Here is a 15,807-nt window from a genome sequence, read left to right on the forward strand (position 1 = left end):
AAATGATGACAAAGCTGCTTGTGGAAAGAGGAAAGGATCACACACACACCCCTGAAAGAAGAGTGGAACGGGGAGAGATTTAAACGCTGCCCTCAAATCAAGCAGCTCAGGGTCAGGCAGGACCCTCAGCCCCACCCCCGCCCAGTCACCAACACGGCAAAACCCAGAGGCTAACCACGAGATGAGCAATTCCTGTCCTGCAGCCAGAGCAGGCACTTCTGGGCTGGATTCTCACACTTCTGTGCCCTGAGCAGCACCTGAAAGCCTGGGGAGGCCACCCCAGAACTGCTGCTGCGCCAGGGCAGTCCACGGGTCCTTATCTCACCACCTGCCGGGGCTGGCGCAGGGGCAGTGGCACAGTCCTAGGTGCCCTGCAGAGGGCATTGCCCTCGGGGTCGTTAGCGGCAGCAGTAAGTTTAGCCTGGGCAGCCGCTAATCCGGGGCTGACAGCCGGGCCCGCGCCGCCTGTTCCCAGCAGCTATTTAAACCTGATATTAATTTGTTTAATGTCAGCAGCACTTTGGCCTCACCGCTGCCAGTGCCGGCAGAGGGGAGCGTGGAGGTGTAAAGACCAGGCTGAGCCATCCTGAGACTGTTCTTCTGTTCCCCTTCTTGCCATGAGCAATTTGGCATCTCCCGACCTCCAGCTCAGCTGACAAGGCACAGCTGGAGCAACACGGAGCTGTGAAGCTCTCAACTCAATCATCCACCCACCCTCGCCCCCAGCCCCCAGCAGCCCCTCGAGCTGCCCATAGCAATTTCAGCAATAAGCAATCTTCCTGCTCCAGCCAGTGCCCAGTTTGTCCCAGTTGGGTGGGCAGGTCCCAGCTGGCATCACCACAGCTGAAAGAGGTTGAGCTGGCACAGCACGGCAGGGTGGGAGAGGAACGGCAGCGTGGGACGGAGCGTTTGATGGCCAAGCCTTTGTGGCCAGCTGAAGCAGAGGCTGATGGCAGGTCCTGGTCTCAGACCCAGCCCTTAACGCCTCCTGCCCAGCCACCGCCCCCTGGCATTTGCCAGGGACACGGCATGGGGCCGGCCCGGGCATAACTTGCTATATTTGTATGCAGACCCCGGGGCTGGCACATGGCAGCAGCACAAAACCACCCCACTGGACCTGGACACATCTCACTCCCCACCACCAACTATCCTGGACCTGGGGGCAAAGCCCACGGCCACTTCTTCCCACAGCATCCTCTCTGGGGCTGCCACGGGGCAGGGCACCTGGAGACCACAACAGCTGGCTTCACCAGCCCTGAAAAGCACCTTGGCAGGGCATCAACATAAATCAAACCCAATGGGCATCGTTGCCCAGGTGCTGCACACCCCATCAGGGTCACAGCAGTCGCTTCCCAAGCTCAGGGCCGTGGTGGCAGAAAGTTGGTTAGGAGAGAGCAGTGATGGAGCAGAGGTTCCTCTGCAGGCTGTCCCACAGCCCTCGCAGCGTCCGGACTGAGGCTCCAAAAGCAGAACTGAGCAATGGGCACAAAGGAGAAGGGAAACAGAGGGACAAAAACCACCGGGAAGCCTCCCCCCTCCTCCCCCCTTTCCCAGGTCTGCCAAGCCTCCCAGAGCCATTCTGGCTGACTTTGAGGATTTAGGGTATAATTTGGGGGTGAAAGATGCCAGATAGGATCAGGAGCGATCCACCTGGAGGACAGGGATCGGTTTTCCTCCGCTCTGTAACCTGAGCCCGCTAGAAGCAGAAGGCTGAGGCGTGGAGCAGCCGCCGGCGGTTCGACCCCCAGGCTCTGACCTTTCCTGCTCCCGAGTTTGCTTGGATTAAGATAACAGATTTTCAGGGCTGGACCCTCCCCTCGGGGGGTTCCCACACAATGGGGATGGGATTTGTGGCTCACGTTCCCCCCACGACCCCCCCGATAAAGAGGCACTCAGTCAGACCAAGGCTGCAGGTGCCCATCCCAGAGCAGGGCATCTCGAGGTTTTCATTAACTCTTCCCGAAGGCTGCGCAGAGGCAAACCGAGGGAGCTGCCGACGCCTTTGTGCGGGGAGAGGGGTGAGCCACACAGACCCTGGCTGGGAGGGGGGGCTGGGATGCAGCCTCTGTTTTCCCTTAAAGGGAAGCTCTGGTTTCGTCGGGTTGGTAAGAACCAGGGAGAAGAGCCAAGCTCCTCGGCTGCTCTTCTGAGAACTCCTCTAATCTCCCTCCTCTCAGCAACCCAGAACAATGTTTCCCTTTCATTAATCCCAGCTCCTGTGCAGCATCTCAGCTTTAAACCAACCTGTTCAGGACCTTTTTGTGGCAGGGCAAGATGTTAAAACTTTCTTTTTTTCCCCTGTAAAGAGCCACCTGAAAAAAAAAACACTAATAATAATAATAATAATAATAATAATAATAATAATAATAATAAGGCAGCTTCAGATGGCTCAAGCTGTGCTCAGAACTCTGATCGTTTAAACAACGAGACCATGATTGCTGCAGGCTGGGTGTCACAGCAGAGGACAGCCACCCCCGTGTCCCCAGGCCTGCGGATGTTAATTAGGGGCTGCTCCATCCATCATCACCCTCCGAGGGGAGTGGACTCCGGTGAGCCCCAGGCTGGAGGAGCCCCAAGGACGAGCAGCTGCTCAAAGACAGGAGTGGCCACAGGCAGGGCTGCAGGAGAGCCGCGGCCGCCTCTGCCTGCATCCTTCCCAGGGAGATGTCTAATTACAAAGGCATCCAGGACAGGTCCACAACTAGGGTGGAGAAGCTGAGTGACCTAAAAATGTTTAATTATCAGGAGAAGGGATGGAAATTGCACCTGAAATAGTTTCAGAGAAAGGGTGCAATGTTTTCCATCTAATTTAGGAAGGAGTGGGGCAGAGGATTTCATCTGCAGCCACACTTCAGTGCACTGAGAAACCCTCCACACACCAGCGAGCCCCCAGCATGCACACCCAGAACCCCCAAACTCGCCTAGAGCACAACCTGGCATGAAGGTGCCTAGGGCTGCCAGCACAGAGCTCACCTGGCACCTCAGCACAACCTGGCATGAAGGTGCCTAGGGCTGCCAGCACAGAGCTCACCTGGCACCTCAGCATAACCTGGCATGAAGGTGCCTAGGGCTGCCAGCACAGAGCTCACCTGGCACCTCAGCATAACCTGGCATGAAGGTGCCTAGGGCTGCCAGCACAGAGCTCACCTAGCACCTCAGCCCTGATTAGCAGCACCAGAAGCAGCTCAACAGCTTGGAAATGCTTGGTAAGGGGCTCTGTAACACGAAGGGACAACCTGGGAGCAGCTTGCAGAGCCACAGGGAATCCCACACATTCTGAAAGCCTCTGCCAGCCCTCAGGATGTGGGCATTGGTTGCCCCTTTCACCCCAACATCTGCCACAGTTCTCCCTCTTGGGGTCTCCAGCCCCAGCACACCCAGCACTGGAGGCAGACCTCCAGGAGCTCCAGCCAGGCAGCACCCAACATGGCCTAGCATCATCATAAATGCCCCATGGCCAAGGGCTGCCCCACACAGCAGCCAGGCAGTGACCTTCCTCTTCTATCCTCATCCTCCTGATGGTGCCCATTCCTGTAGGCCTCATGAAGATTTCCAGGGAGGTCACAGTTCTTCTGATCCTTGGGGGCTCCTGGGGACCACTAACTGTGTGGCAGCATCGTGGGGACAGGGCCACACTCCCATGCCATGGTGCAGGGCACACTGAGCCAATCCTGCTGGCATGGCACAAAAACTATTGCTGCTAAATCTGCAGCTGCAGAAATGCCAAAGGTGAGCGCGGGCAGCACCACCTGGGAGCTCCCAAAAGCAGCAGCTGGGGAGTGAGAAAAGGCAAGAAAACCTGGTTCAGACACAGCCCTGCTGCCTTGGCCCAGGCCTCCCTCTTGCTCTCCCTCTGGGCACAGACCCAGTGGCCAGGCTGTTGCTGCTTCTGGAGCAGAACCCTTAGGGCTGAGTTCCTGGAGAAAAGGAGGCTGAGGGGAGACCTCTTGGCTCTCTACAGCTCCCTGAAAAGATGTTGGAGCCAGGTGGGGGTTGGTCTCTTCTCCCTAGTAACAAGCACTAGGTGAAGAGGAAACAGCCTCAAGTTGCTGCAGGGGACCTGAGGAACAATTTCTTCCCCCCAAAGGGTTGCCAAGCCCTGGCACAGGCTGCCCAGGGCAGCGGTGGAGTCCCCATCCCTGAAGGGTCTTCAAAGCCAGGGAGATGTGGTGATGGTGCCCATGTTTTGGTGGTGCCCTGGCAGTGCTGGGTTAATGGGTGGGCTGCAGGATCTCCAAGCTCTCTTCCATAATTCCATGATTGCCAGGCTCTGGCTCGCTCCCTCTGCGCAGCCGTGCCACAGACACCGAGGGCTCTGGGGGAGCTGGCGCAGAGCGTGAGGAGGGCAGATCATCTCCTCAGAGAGAATTTCATATTGCTCACGACTTACTGTCTGTGAACATAACCCAGGGTAAGCAGCAGACCCTAAATCACACTGACAGCTTTACACTACCCACAAACCTCCGCTCGCCCTCAGCCAGCTCCCTCCTCCCCACCTCCCCTCCCCATTTGCCTTTTTTTCACCCCATTTTCCCCGGGAGAGCTGCAGGGCTAGGACAGGCGTGCAGAGGAGCAGCCGAGGCACAGTGAGCACCCAGAGGGGCACAGGGCTGCAGGGACGAGCTGGACACGGGGTCACAGCAGGGTTGTGGCAGTCAGAGGGGTCAGGGGACAGCAGCAGCAACTTGGCTGAGCTGTGCCCAGGGGGTGCCAGGATGGGTACGGGCAGAGGCTGAGCGGTGCACAGAGGATGCTGCTGGCGGTGGCAGTTTTCCCCCACACCAGGAAGAAATGGCCTTGCGTTATTTTTAAGCGCTGTATTTTGAGCCAGGATCCTTAATCTTGGAATTTGCTGAAATTTCCTTCCATTTGGGTTGCTTTCGAGTTGCAGCAACAGCATTTTATGGGCACTCAGCTCAGGCACGCGTCGCACGTGAGCTTCATTAGCAGCAGATTAAGAGCAACAGGGAATGTGCAGCCCTGGACTAGTTCACAGCTTCCCCAGCTCAGCAGATTGGGAAGGGGGAAAGTCTGGGATTTATTTTAAGTGGAGGAGTGGGAAATAACTAAATAACTGGTAAAAGTGGCAGCTAACCACGGGAGATCTCAGATCGGTGGTGGCCTCTGATCCCTGTCACAGGAGGGCATCTCCTCAGGGAGTGGGGCTGCCACTCTCCTGCTCTGGCATGGGAGGAAAGGGAAGTGCCCCACTGCATCCCAGCTGCTGCCACTGGGGATTAGAGCTGCTGTGCATGTGAGGGCTACGCAGCTGCCCTGTGCCAAGGTGCCACAGATCACCAGGGATGAACCACGGGGACTAAAGCAGGGTGACAGCGGTGGGGAGATGACCTGCCCAAGGTGTCAGTGAAGATCGAGGCTGGGGACAGAGCTCTGGCCAGCCTGATCTAGAGTAGGGTGCCCCTGCCCATGGCAGGGGGGTTGGATCTAGATGATCCTTGTGGTCCCTTTCAACCCTGACTGATTCTATGACAGAGCTCATCCCTCCTGCCCTCCAGCCCTGGGTCCCTAACCCAGCCCAGCCAAAGATTATCTTAGTTCAGGAAGTTTTGGCTTTGCACTGCCCAGCTCAGCAGCTTCTCTGGGACAGTTTTTTTGGGCCAGAAGTTTATCTTTTAAGGACTTCCTTAGAATAACTGTGTCAAGGAAAAAAAAATTCCTGAAGCTTTTGGCCCGAGATGAGGGAGCAGAGCAGAGGGGCCATGACCTGACTGCAAACACACTGCTCCAGGAGATCCTTTCTCCAACTCACAGCTAATCAATTTGGCTTTCACTTCAAGTCAGCAACTCAATAAAAGCAGAGATTAATTATGATCCAGCTATTAATCCACCATCAGCTGAAGGGCTGAGCCCTGCAGAGGGAGAACAACTCAATGGGGTATTTTCAGAGGCTTTAAAAAGGGAGCAGTTTTCCCTGGATACACAGACTGGCACAAGGCTGCTCTGCCAAGAGGGAGTCTGGCCTGGCACAGAGCCCACGGGCCCTTTGCCCCACGTGAAATGGCTTTTTTGGGTATAGTAAGGGCACTTTGTGAGCAGACCTTCTCTGCCAGTGCCTGGGGGTAGGGGTAAATCTCTGCCCTTCTTGCCTCTTGCAGCTGCTCCCCACCCCCTCAGCTCTGCCCAGTCCCTGACCCCAGCTCTGCCTCAGGAGCCTCGAGGGATGTCCCGGCAGGGGGAGGAGGGAAACAAGCCTGGGAATGTCAGAGGGAAGGAAATGTACAATTACACAACTGCTCTCCTTCAGACAACACCTGATCCCAGCAAACATCTTCAAGACATGAGAAAACATTCAATCTTCCCACTGAGATCCCAGGTTACTCCGTCTGATCTGAGGAGCTATTTTTAGCCACCTCCAGGGGAGCAGCCGAGGCCAGCAGATCAGGAGGGCTCCGTCTGCGCGGCCCTCGCTCACTTTACAGAGCCTTAAAACTGAATCTGGCTTCTGCTTGGCCACGAGGTGATCGATCCGCCCCGGGGATCGACTGGGCAGCCTCCCTCTCAGCTGAGTGTCAAAGACCCTTTAGCACAGGGTGGGCACAGGGCTGCTGTTGGGCAGCAGGAGAACCTGATGGCTCCTGGCTGGGGTTAGGCAGGAGCATTCCCCAACTTGGCCCCACTCCCACCACTGCCCTTCTCCACTCACCCTCAGCCCCTTTACCTTCCCAGCTGCTCCTTTCCCCACCCAACATCACACTCAGTAACCCACTTGGCCCCGTCCAGTGCATGCAGCTCCCCGGGCCATGAGACCCTTGTCTTCTGCTGCCAGACTTCTCCAAACAGCCCAAAAAGCAGGAGAGCAGCAACCCACTGCAGGAATTCAGGAGGAAGCCAGACCAGCAAGGGCTGGCACAGCACCTCCCCACCACACCTGCCCCAGCTCTGAGGCCATCCCAGTCCCAGCCCAGCTGGTGCTGGGCTGCTGCACCCTGATTAGTGCCCAATTAGGCTCTAATCCCACGTTTGCTGCGGTTCAAATCAGCACCGTGGATTTTCTTGCAGACAAAGAGCCACTGAGCATCGCCCTGTTTGTTAAAGACAATTAAAGGATTCCGTGCATAACAGGAAACTGAAAAACATGAGATTGGCACCAATTTCCTTGGTAATTAACAGCCGAAAAGCTCTGACAGCAGAGAGCAGAGGGGGAGGCAGAAGGAAGCACTCTGCAGCTGACCTCAGAGATGCCAGAGCTCACGGAGCAGGACCACGCAGCAGACAGACTGTCCCTGCCAGGAGCCACCAGCTCCCCACCTCAGGGCACTGCTTTTCCCCGGTGATGCTCTGGGTGTTTCAGGACCTGCCTACTGCCCTCCGGGTTATCCCAGCCCCGCAGGGAGCAGGACTTTGAGCTCTTCATTCTGCACCACAGGCTGCAGGGATCTTCCATGTGCTGGCTGAGCTCAGCTCCCAGCCTGGGTGATGCCCAGGATCACCAGGCTCCATCTGGCAGGGCAGTCCCCATGGGACCCTTCTGAGGTCTCCCACATCTAACATCACAGCAAACACCTCTGGACAAACCAGACCAGGCTCCGTGTGCTGCTGCCCCGGGGCTGCGGTGGAGGAACCATTTGAGGGGAGCAGTTTCCCCCCAGCACCCACGAGCAGCCCCATTTGCTGCCAAAATCTGGGGGTTCAGCTGTCACTCAATAAAGTCCCACCAGCACCTCCCAGCCGCTCCTGGTTCCAGCTCTCACAGGGTCCTCAAGTCCCCTCCAGGGGCCCAGCCCCCCCGCTGCAGAGCCAGCGCTGCCGGAGCTGTCACAGCGATTGCTCTGCTCCACTCAGCCCTTCCTGCCCTGCAAACGCGCACAGACAGACCCTGCAGCGGCTAACTGGGGAAACTGGGATCTTCCCCTGCTCAAGGAGCCGCGGGCGCCGGGTGGAGCTGCCCAGCGTGGGAGTGGGCAGCACAGGAAGCTCCAGTGCAAGCCCTGGACATGGTACCCGACAGCACTGGAGAGGGTCTGGGTACCTAATGCCACGGAGCACATGGAAAAGCTTGTGGCATGAATTGGCACCAGGGCACAGCTGGCTCCAGGTGGTTTGGCCCAGCCCTGCCCTCTCAATGGCACTGGCTTTTGTGGGAGCAGCCTGGCAGTTCCCAGGGCTGGCAATGGCAATTCGAGGTGGGCTCGGGGTTTGCACAGACCCTCCCAGCACAGGAGATGCCTGCAGAGGATGTGCTTTCCACCACCTCCAAGTGGGGCATGAGCTGCTGCCTGCTCAGGTCTGCTGGGAAGCTGGAGGATCCCACTGCTGGGAAGCTGGAGGATCCCACTGCGAATGGGGAACTTTCCTGGGACACTGGTGGGAGGGCCTCTGTGGGGAGTGAACTCCTGAAATGCTCCATCTGGGATGTGCAGCCTCTGAGGTGATCCATGAGAAACGATGATCCAAGTCCCCATCCCCTGCTCTCACCCAGCAGCTTCCGCTGGCACAAAAGCAGTGCCATAGGCTGTGCCCGCGGCCTCTGCTCCTCTGTTTCGGGGAACCAAAGCCCTTTGTTCATTCAGCACCAGGACAGGGACTCCATCTGCAGAAGCACGAAGACACCGAGAGCAAACTGAGCTCACTTGGACATCCTTAAACATCACAGGTGGCAACTGAACCACTCTCAACCCAGCTGGATCTGAACTGGCATATGCAACACGGAAACATCTTTCGTCTGTGGGCACCCGGTGCCCGCCCTCCGCCTGCGCCGCGACTCAACGCGGCAGCGGCAATCGATCAGCTGCCCGGCGAGGAGCAGCTGGGCTTAAGCTGAGGAATCTTTTTGGCCCGGAGGTAGTCGGTGGTGAGGACCCCAGCAGCACCCCCGCGAGCTGGCCAGCATCCCCCCCCCCCCACCCCGCAGCTCCGCTCCACCGAACGCGGGCGGCTGCAGCCCCTGCAGCGATCAGCGACCGGAGCAGCCGGAGGCGACCCCAGGGAGAAAGAGCAGCGTCTGTGGGGGCTGCTTTGGTGTAGCTGTGGATGTCAGTGCGAGACAGAGGTTCCAGCTGGGAGGGAGAGCCCTTCTCTGCCTGACCCAATAGCTCCACTTAATTTGTTGACTTTACGAACACCTCTGCTCCTCCCGAGGCTCCTCTGGCGCTGGCAGAGCACCACCTTGGTTTGGCCCTCACCACAGGACTGAGCCCATCACCAGCTTGGCCAGGAGCTGCCCAAAGAGGGGCCACTGCTCCAGGGACTGCAGGCAGGTACAGTGCACGGTCGGGTTTAGGGGGGGATCAGCCTTTCTCCCAACACTGGTGACACAGGGCCAGGTGCTGCCAAACACCCACAGTGCCAGTGACATGGTGGTGACATGGGTGTTGTCAGCCAGTTGCCAGCCCTGGTCTCTGATTCACAGCCCTGTCCCCCCCCCAGCTCGTGCCTCAGGAGCTGGGAAAGGTTGCCTGTGACAAAGCTGGAAATGACATTTTGCACCAAAAGCGTGGGGGAGAAGGTCAGGAGCAGGGGGGGCAGGGGGGCTGGGGCAGTCGGGGGGGGGGCTGGGGCAGTCGGGGGGGACTGATGCCATCTGCAGTTTCTGCACCTGAGCAAATCCCAGCCGACAGCAGCCAACTTCACCCTGAGCAGCAGAGCCCCGAGGGCTGCAGCTGGAGCCCTGGCTGCAGGCAGAGGGCAGGAGGCTGCAGGGAGCTCGCACACGCTGGAATTCCTTGGCTCTGGAGGAAATGCGTCCTGGGCAGCTGTCCACCGAGCCACCGCGGGTGCAGGGCAGGATCTGGAAGCTGCAGGCTGGAATTTACGAGCCCTGTTCCTGTTAAACAGCAGAGGATGCTCCCAGCTGTCACTAAATGGTGACAAACAGAGCAGCTCCTTCGTGTGTCCCAGGCCTTGCCCACACAGAGCATCCACCAGGGAGGGCAAGATTAGGCAGACAGATATCCATTGCCATGCCAGGAATTTGTGTCTCCAGCTCATGCCTTGTCTCTAGCAGGGGCAGGTTTCTCTACAGACTGATCCACAGGGCTCTGCCAGGGTCTTGGCACTGACTGCAGCACCCAGTTGCCCACCCTCCTGGCTTACTCCGGGACAAACACCCTCCTGATCCAGCTGTAAGCCAGGCCCCGTCAGCACTTCCTGCCTTTGAGGTGATCAGCAGGATGGAAACTGATGGTGAGGGTCACAGGTACAGGTTTGTACCCAGGACCCCCATGCAGTGTACCAGAGGCCACTACAGCAAAGTCACCACAACACCAACCAAGCACCACAGTGTGTGGGACACCACCAGCAGCACCCACCCAGACAGCACCACAGTGTGTGGGACACTGCCAGCAGCACCCACCCAGACAGCACCACAGTGTGTGGGACACTGCCAGCAGCACCCACCCAAACAGCACTCCAGTGTGTGGGACACCACCAGCAGCACCCACCCAGACAGCACCACAGTGTGTGGGACACTGCCAGCAGCACCCACCCAGACAGCACCACAGTGTGTGGGACACTGCCAGCAGCACCCACCCAGACAGCACCACAGTGTGTGGGTCACTGCCAGCAGCACCCATCCAGACAGCACCACAGTGTGTGGGACACTGCCAGCAGCACCCACCCAGACAGCACCACAGTGTGTGGGACACTGCCAGCAGCACCCATCCACTGCCCAGGGCTGGAGGTTGGCTGCAGGTTTCCCCACCCTGCAGCCCACTTTGCCTGGCTGTTTCCCAAGCCTTGCAGGTTTGTTTGCCAACCCTTCAGATGTTATTAAACAAACATTTCCTGACAACACCAGGACCAGACTCCAACCCTTTGCTGCTCCTTAGCAGAGCAGCTCCTCACGTGGCCACATGCCGTGGGCTGCCAAAGGACAGAGAGGGCACAGGGTGTCTGCAAGGGGCTGGCACAAACACGACGTGTGAGAGGGTTCCAGCACACTCCTGCCCCTTCTCCATGCTCTCTTCTCATCCCCTGGCCCCAGATTGAAGATCAACTGCAAAGCACTTCGGAGCCCTCAGCTCATTACCCCAGCCTGGTGTTACCCAGAGCACTGTGACCACTGCTCCCTGCACAGTAGCCATGGAGTCCCCAGCCTGTGGCCCCCTCAAAGAGCGGTGGGGTCCCAGAGGAAGCTCCAGTCCCAGGCTGGGGAGACACCTCTGGGCACTGCCCTGGGCACAGATGTCTGCAACAGCTGCAGGGAAGACAAATTCCCTCAGCTTGCTGCTTGATGCCACAGACCCTGGCACAAAAGGCTCAGGCGGTGCTGGCCGGTCGCTGGCACAGGGTGACATCTGTGGGCACATTTCCCTGCTTTCATGCAGGAGGAAATCTGCAGCAGGCAGCTGTGCATGCCCAGGGCAGGTAAATGCCAACAGATGGCAGAGGGCAAGCGAGTCCATACCATCACATGAGCTTCTGCCCAACAGCACAGCACCCACCATGTGCCAGCATCCCTGCTACCACTGGCGGTGAGGGGCTGAGACCACCTAGCAGTCACCTGCAGAAACCCAAGAAGATGCCCATGAGGACACAGCACCAGCACACAGACCCACGGGTCTCCATCTGCCTGGCACAGCTCTCAGGCCCCAAAACTCCCTGAGGACCAGCAGTGACCATGGGGTGGGGAAGCCCCCAGAGCCCAGACGAGGCAACAAGTGACAGGATGCAGCATTCCCAAGCACCCCACGGATCCGGCGCATGGAGCTGAGCCCATTGCAGGGGCAGCCTTTGGGCAGCCTCGAGCTGTGGTGGGCTCCTACCTTGTGCTGCTGGCAGCTTGCCCTTGTTGAGCTGCTTGAGGCGCTTCTGGTGGGACTTGCCGTTGTAGTGGACCTGCGCCTGCGCGGCAGAGTTGAGCTGGATGTTGCAGACCTCGCAGAGGGTGAACGATTGCTGCTTCTTCTCTCGCTTCAGGCGCTGCTCGGGCTGGCTGGGCGGGCAGCTGCCCACCTCCACCAGCCTCACCCCACCCTCGGGGCTGTGGGATGGGCTCAGAGGTCTCTTCATGCCTGCGGGAGGAAGGACAGGCCTGCTGTGAGGACAGGGGGATGGGAGCAGGAGGCCAGGTGAGGCAGGAACCCGGCGCTGGTCCTGCACCTGTAGGGTGCCCAGGGCTGCCTGGACCTGTGGGGGCTCCCCAAGCCACAGCGTCTGCAGCTCTGCAAGGAGCTGCACCGAGGAAGACAACGGGAACAGTGGCATTCCCAGGTTTCTAGCACCAGGAGACTCATTTGGGGTCAGGTGAAGTCTTCTTTGGCTCAGAGGCAGCACCACGGGTTGAGCTGGGGTGGTCACCAGCCCTGCAGGCAGCAATCAGACTGGAAGGAGCTCAGTGAGCTGCTCTGGTGTCCCAGCACAGCAGGACTGGCACCAATCCCTTGATCACTTTCTCGAGCATCAGGAGCCTGTTCTCAGCTCAGAGCTTTGTGAGTTGAGCTTGCACTGGGACCTCCAGTCCCAGACCCACACATGACCACCATGTGGAAGACCTGCCCTTGAAGGGGTTAGGGTCAACTGGGAACCCTCCTGCAGTCTTGCCTCAAGCCACACTGTGCCTGCAGCCCAACCACAAAGTGGGAGCTGCTGAGACATCCAGAACCGAGCCTCAGAGAGGCTTGAAGGTCACCCAAGCCCTGCGATCCTGTTACCACCCAGGAGCTGGCAGCTCCCCCTTACACACACAGACACGCTGGGCTGAGACACCCCAAGGGGCCAAGCCACCTCATCTGTCACCAAAGGTGATCCACTGCAGCTTGAGCACTCTGAGAGGTGCCTCTGATTCCTCTCCAGCCCCTCGGCACACCTCAGGAGCCCAGCGTGGGTGGCTTGGCTGGATGCTGCCCATCAGCCCACGGACACGGCGGGTCTCGCTGCGCTGAGAGCAGCTGGGGACCGGAGGGAAGAAGGCACCGGCACAGGGTGGGGCTCACCGGGCGCTGCAGCCCCGGCCGCGGCCCCTCGAGGGCGCAGAGGCTCCGCGCCCCGGTCCCCTCAAACTGGAGCGGGTCCGGGGCGAGCACCGGGACCCGGGGCCAGCAGAGGGTACTCCCGGTCCGGGCACATGGGTGCCCCCAACTCGTGTGGTGACTGCCCCAGGCCTCAGCGGGTCCCAGCATCTTCACGGTGCCAGACCCGCGGCTCTCCCAGCTGCCCGGGGATACAAGGAGCGCCCCCATTCGCGGCTGAGTCTGCCCAAAGCTTCCTCCAGCTGTTAATGGAGCCAAAGATGGACTTGCTGGGTCGGATCCAGTCTGATCCCCAGCCCTATGGCAAGTGGAGCCAGCCTGGTGGGCACCCTAAGGGATGCCACCAGCACACCCCCGGCGGCAGCACTTGCCATGGGGTTGAACCAGGACATACTCCAGCCTCAAGGCCAGTTGTGCTGGACCAACCACCAAGGGTCCCTTCCATCCTACATCAGTCCATGATTAGCCCAAAGCATTCACAAGCAGGTCCTTAACCTCCTGCTTCAGCACTTACAATAAAGCAGAGGACCCAAAAAGAGCTTCACATTAAAAAGAAGTCAATCTAAGGTTTGGGCAGAAGGATTTGGGAGCCTGAACTTCACACACAGCTCCCTGGTACCTGGACTCTGAAGACCCCAGGCTGCTCTTGAAGCTCCAGCTTCACCTTCCAATGAAAAGGAGAGAAAATGCCCAGCCCTTGTGCTTGAGTCGAGTGAGAGACCACGGCCCAGCCCCGAGAGGCTCAGGAATCCTGTAAAGCCTCTTTACAAAAGCCAGCTGCTGGTTTTCAAGTGAAACCTCCTGGATTTGCCACACTCAGGACTGGCACAGGGGCAAGACAGAGCCACCCCACACCGAGGGAAGATCGCTGCAGCAGAGCTGCCCTGTCCAACCGACCACATCATTCGTAGTCCCTCCCCAGAGCTGGCAGCGATCGATGCCTGACGGGCAGCGAGCCCCGCGGCCCCCCGGGGAGGGGCCCTGCCCAGAATAACCATTAGCGGGGCAGCGGAAAGCAGATCTGGGAGATGATCAACACCAGGAATGCGAGACAGGACCTCGGCAGGACACGTGGAGCTCCGGGGGGGACGCGCCAGCAGAACCAGGTCCCCGGGTGCCCTTGGCATCCTCCCCCTCCCCGGGTATTTTTGATGCAATTACGCCCGGGCCGAGAGCTAAACTGGGAACATTCTGCGGACGTCTCCCCGAAGCCCTCTCCTCTCACCGCGGAGCTGCTTTGATGAGCGGCGGCTCCTGCCCTGCCCGTGGCAGCCTTTGAAAGGTCTTCCCTAATTGCACGCTGTGCTCATTCACTTAATTGCTGCTGCTCCTGTTCTGCTTCTCGGGTGTCAGGGCCATAGATTTGGCCTTTCCTGGCCTGGCCAGGTCACTGCTCATGTCAGGACCTGACCCACGACTGCTTTGGGTCAGATCTTGCCTTTCCAGCACAGCATTAGGAATCTTTTGGGGGCTGCTGCTCCCTTTCACAGGAGGGGAAACTGAGGCATGGTGAAGGTTAAGTGACACTGCCCACGACCCCAGGGTGACTCAGCAGCACAGAGCCACTCCACACCCACCAGCTGACCCCACCCTGGGGCCCATGAGGCCAAGCTTCTCTTTCTCCATGGAGGACCATGAGCAGCCTCAGCTCTTGGGTCGCCTTCCCTGGGGGTTCAGGGCTCCACTGGGATGTGGCTTCTGAGCCAGCACCTGCCTGCCTCTGCCCAGATTTTAGCCAACTGATCAACACCAACCACACCTCCCAGGGCCCACCGTGTCCCCCACTACCCAACCCTTTGCTTGGAGCCCTCAAGGGCTGTGCCAGCTGAGTGGGTGTGCAAAGCTCCCTGACAGATGTCCAGCAGTTTGGGTGTCAGTGCAGGCATGAACACAGAGTCGAAGGGACTGTCCTCCCACCATGTTCCTAGGGCATGCTGCCCACCCAGCATGGCCAGCCCTTGGCCCAACCACTCACTCCCCATCACTCCCAGCACCCAGACTGGTCTGCCCAGCCAAGCGGCCGGGCAGGCAGCCCTGTGCAGGGAGTTCATCATTTTAAGGTCAGTTTTATACTCCTGTACAGTAGCCTCTAACCTCAGGGTCTCTCCCTCTCTTTAATGGCACCATAAACATGCTGCAAAAGGCTGTAAAGTGCTGACAAGGGCTAGGGAGAACTTAAAATCCAGATATTAAATCTCTGCAGTGAGAAACAAACCCACTCCAGCTTACCGAGGGCATGAGGGCAGAGCTCATCTCCTCTCCAGAGCAGGTGGAAGGGACACAGCAGAGCCAGGCCCTGCCAGGTGAGGACACACCACTTCATGTGCTCCAGAGTCACTGCAGCTGCTCCATTCCCTGACTGCCCCAGTGCAGCCCACCACAGGACACACTTCCCCACCAACAACCTCTTCTCTCTCCAGGAGCCAGATACATCTGCACCAGGAGCTCTGGCAGCAGGACTCTGCCCCAAGGACACTGCATTCCCTGGGCACTGGAGTAGCCACAGAGCTGATGCCACAACACACATTAATTCCAGCCTCTGGAGAACCCCAGCTGGTCTCCTGAGCACCTGGGCCGTGGTCTTGCCTTGCCCTTGTCACACACATGGCAGTGAGATCCCAGCCCCTCCAGGTTCCCTCTGCAGGAATCAGCCTTGGCCCACGTTCCCCATGGCTGTGGGCACTGGAGCAGCTCCATGCTGGCACAGGGACAGTGTCCCTTACCTCTGCATCCAGGGACGGGACAGCCAAGTCTCAGTGAGCCCTGGGACTGCAGAGATGGGCCAGACAGTGCCCTGTGCCACAGCTGGCCACCACCTCCTGCCCAGTGGCTCATCCAGCAGCCCTTGAAGGCAGCCAGAAGGAGCAAGGGGGCTTAG

At 58.9% G+C, this 15,807-nt stretch overlaps 1 protein-coding gene across 9 annotated transcripts in view; it reads right to left on the reverse strand.

Annotated features, from left to right (window-relative positions):
• ZNF385C (zinc finger protein 385C) overlaps nt 1-15,807 on the reverse strand; it is a 63,584-nt gene that overhangs the window by 31,913 nt on the left and 15,864 nt on the right. For 8 of the 9 annotated variants that reach the window (XM_064174332.1, XM_064174331.1, XM_064174334.1 and 5 more), the window contains one exon: nt 11,724-11,972. The exons of the other annotated variant lie outside the window; for it this stretch is intronic. In XM_064174332.1, coding sequence (XP_064030402.1) covers nt 11,724-11,972 — 249 coding nt within the window. The remainder of the gene's footprint in view (nt 1-11,723; nt 11,973-15,807) is intronic. 9 annotated transcript variants of the gene reach the window in all.

This window comes from Pogoniulus pusillus, chromosome 40 (genome assembly GCF_015220805.1).
Source record: "Pogoniulus pusillus isolate bPogPus1 chromosome 40, bPogPus1.pri, whole genome shotgun sequence".
Taxonomy (NCBI): domain Eukaryota; kingdom Metazoa; phylum Chordata; class Aves; order Piciformes; family Lybiidae; genus Pogoniulus; species Pogoniulus pusillus.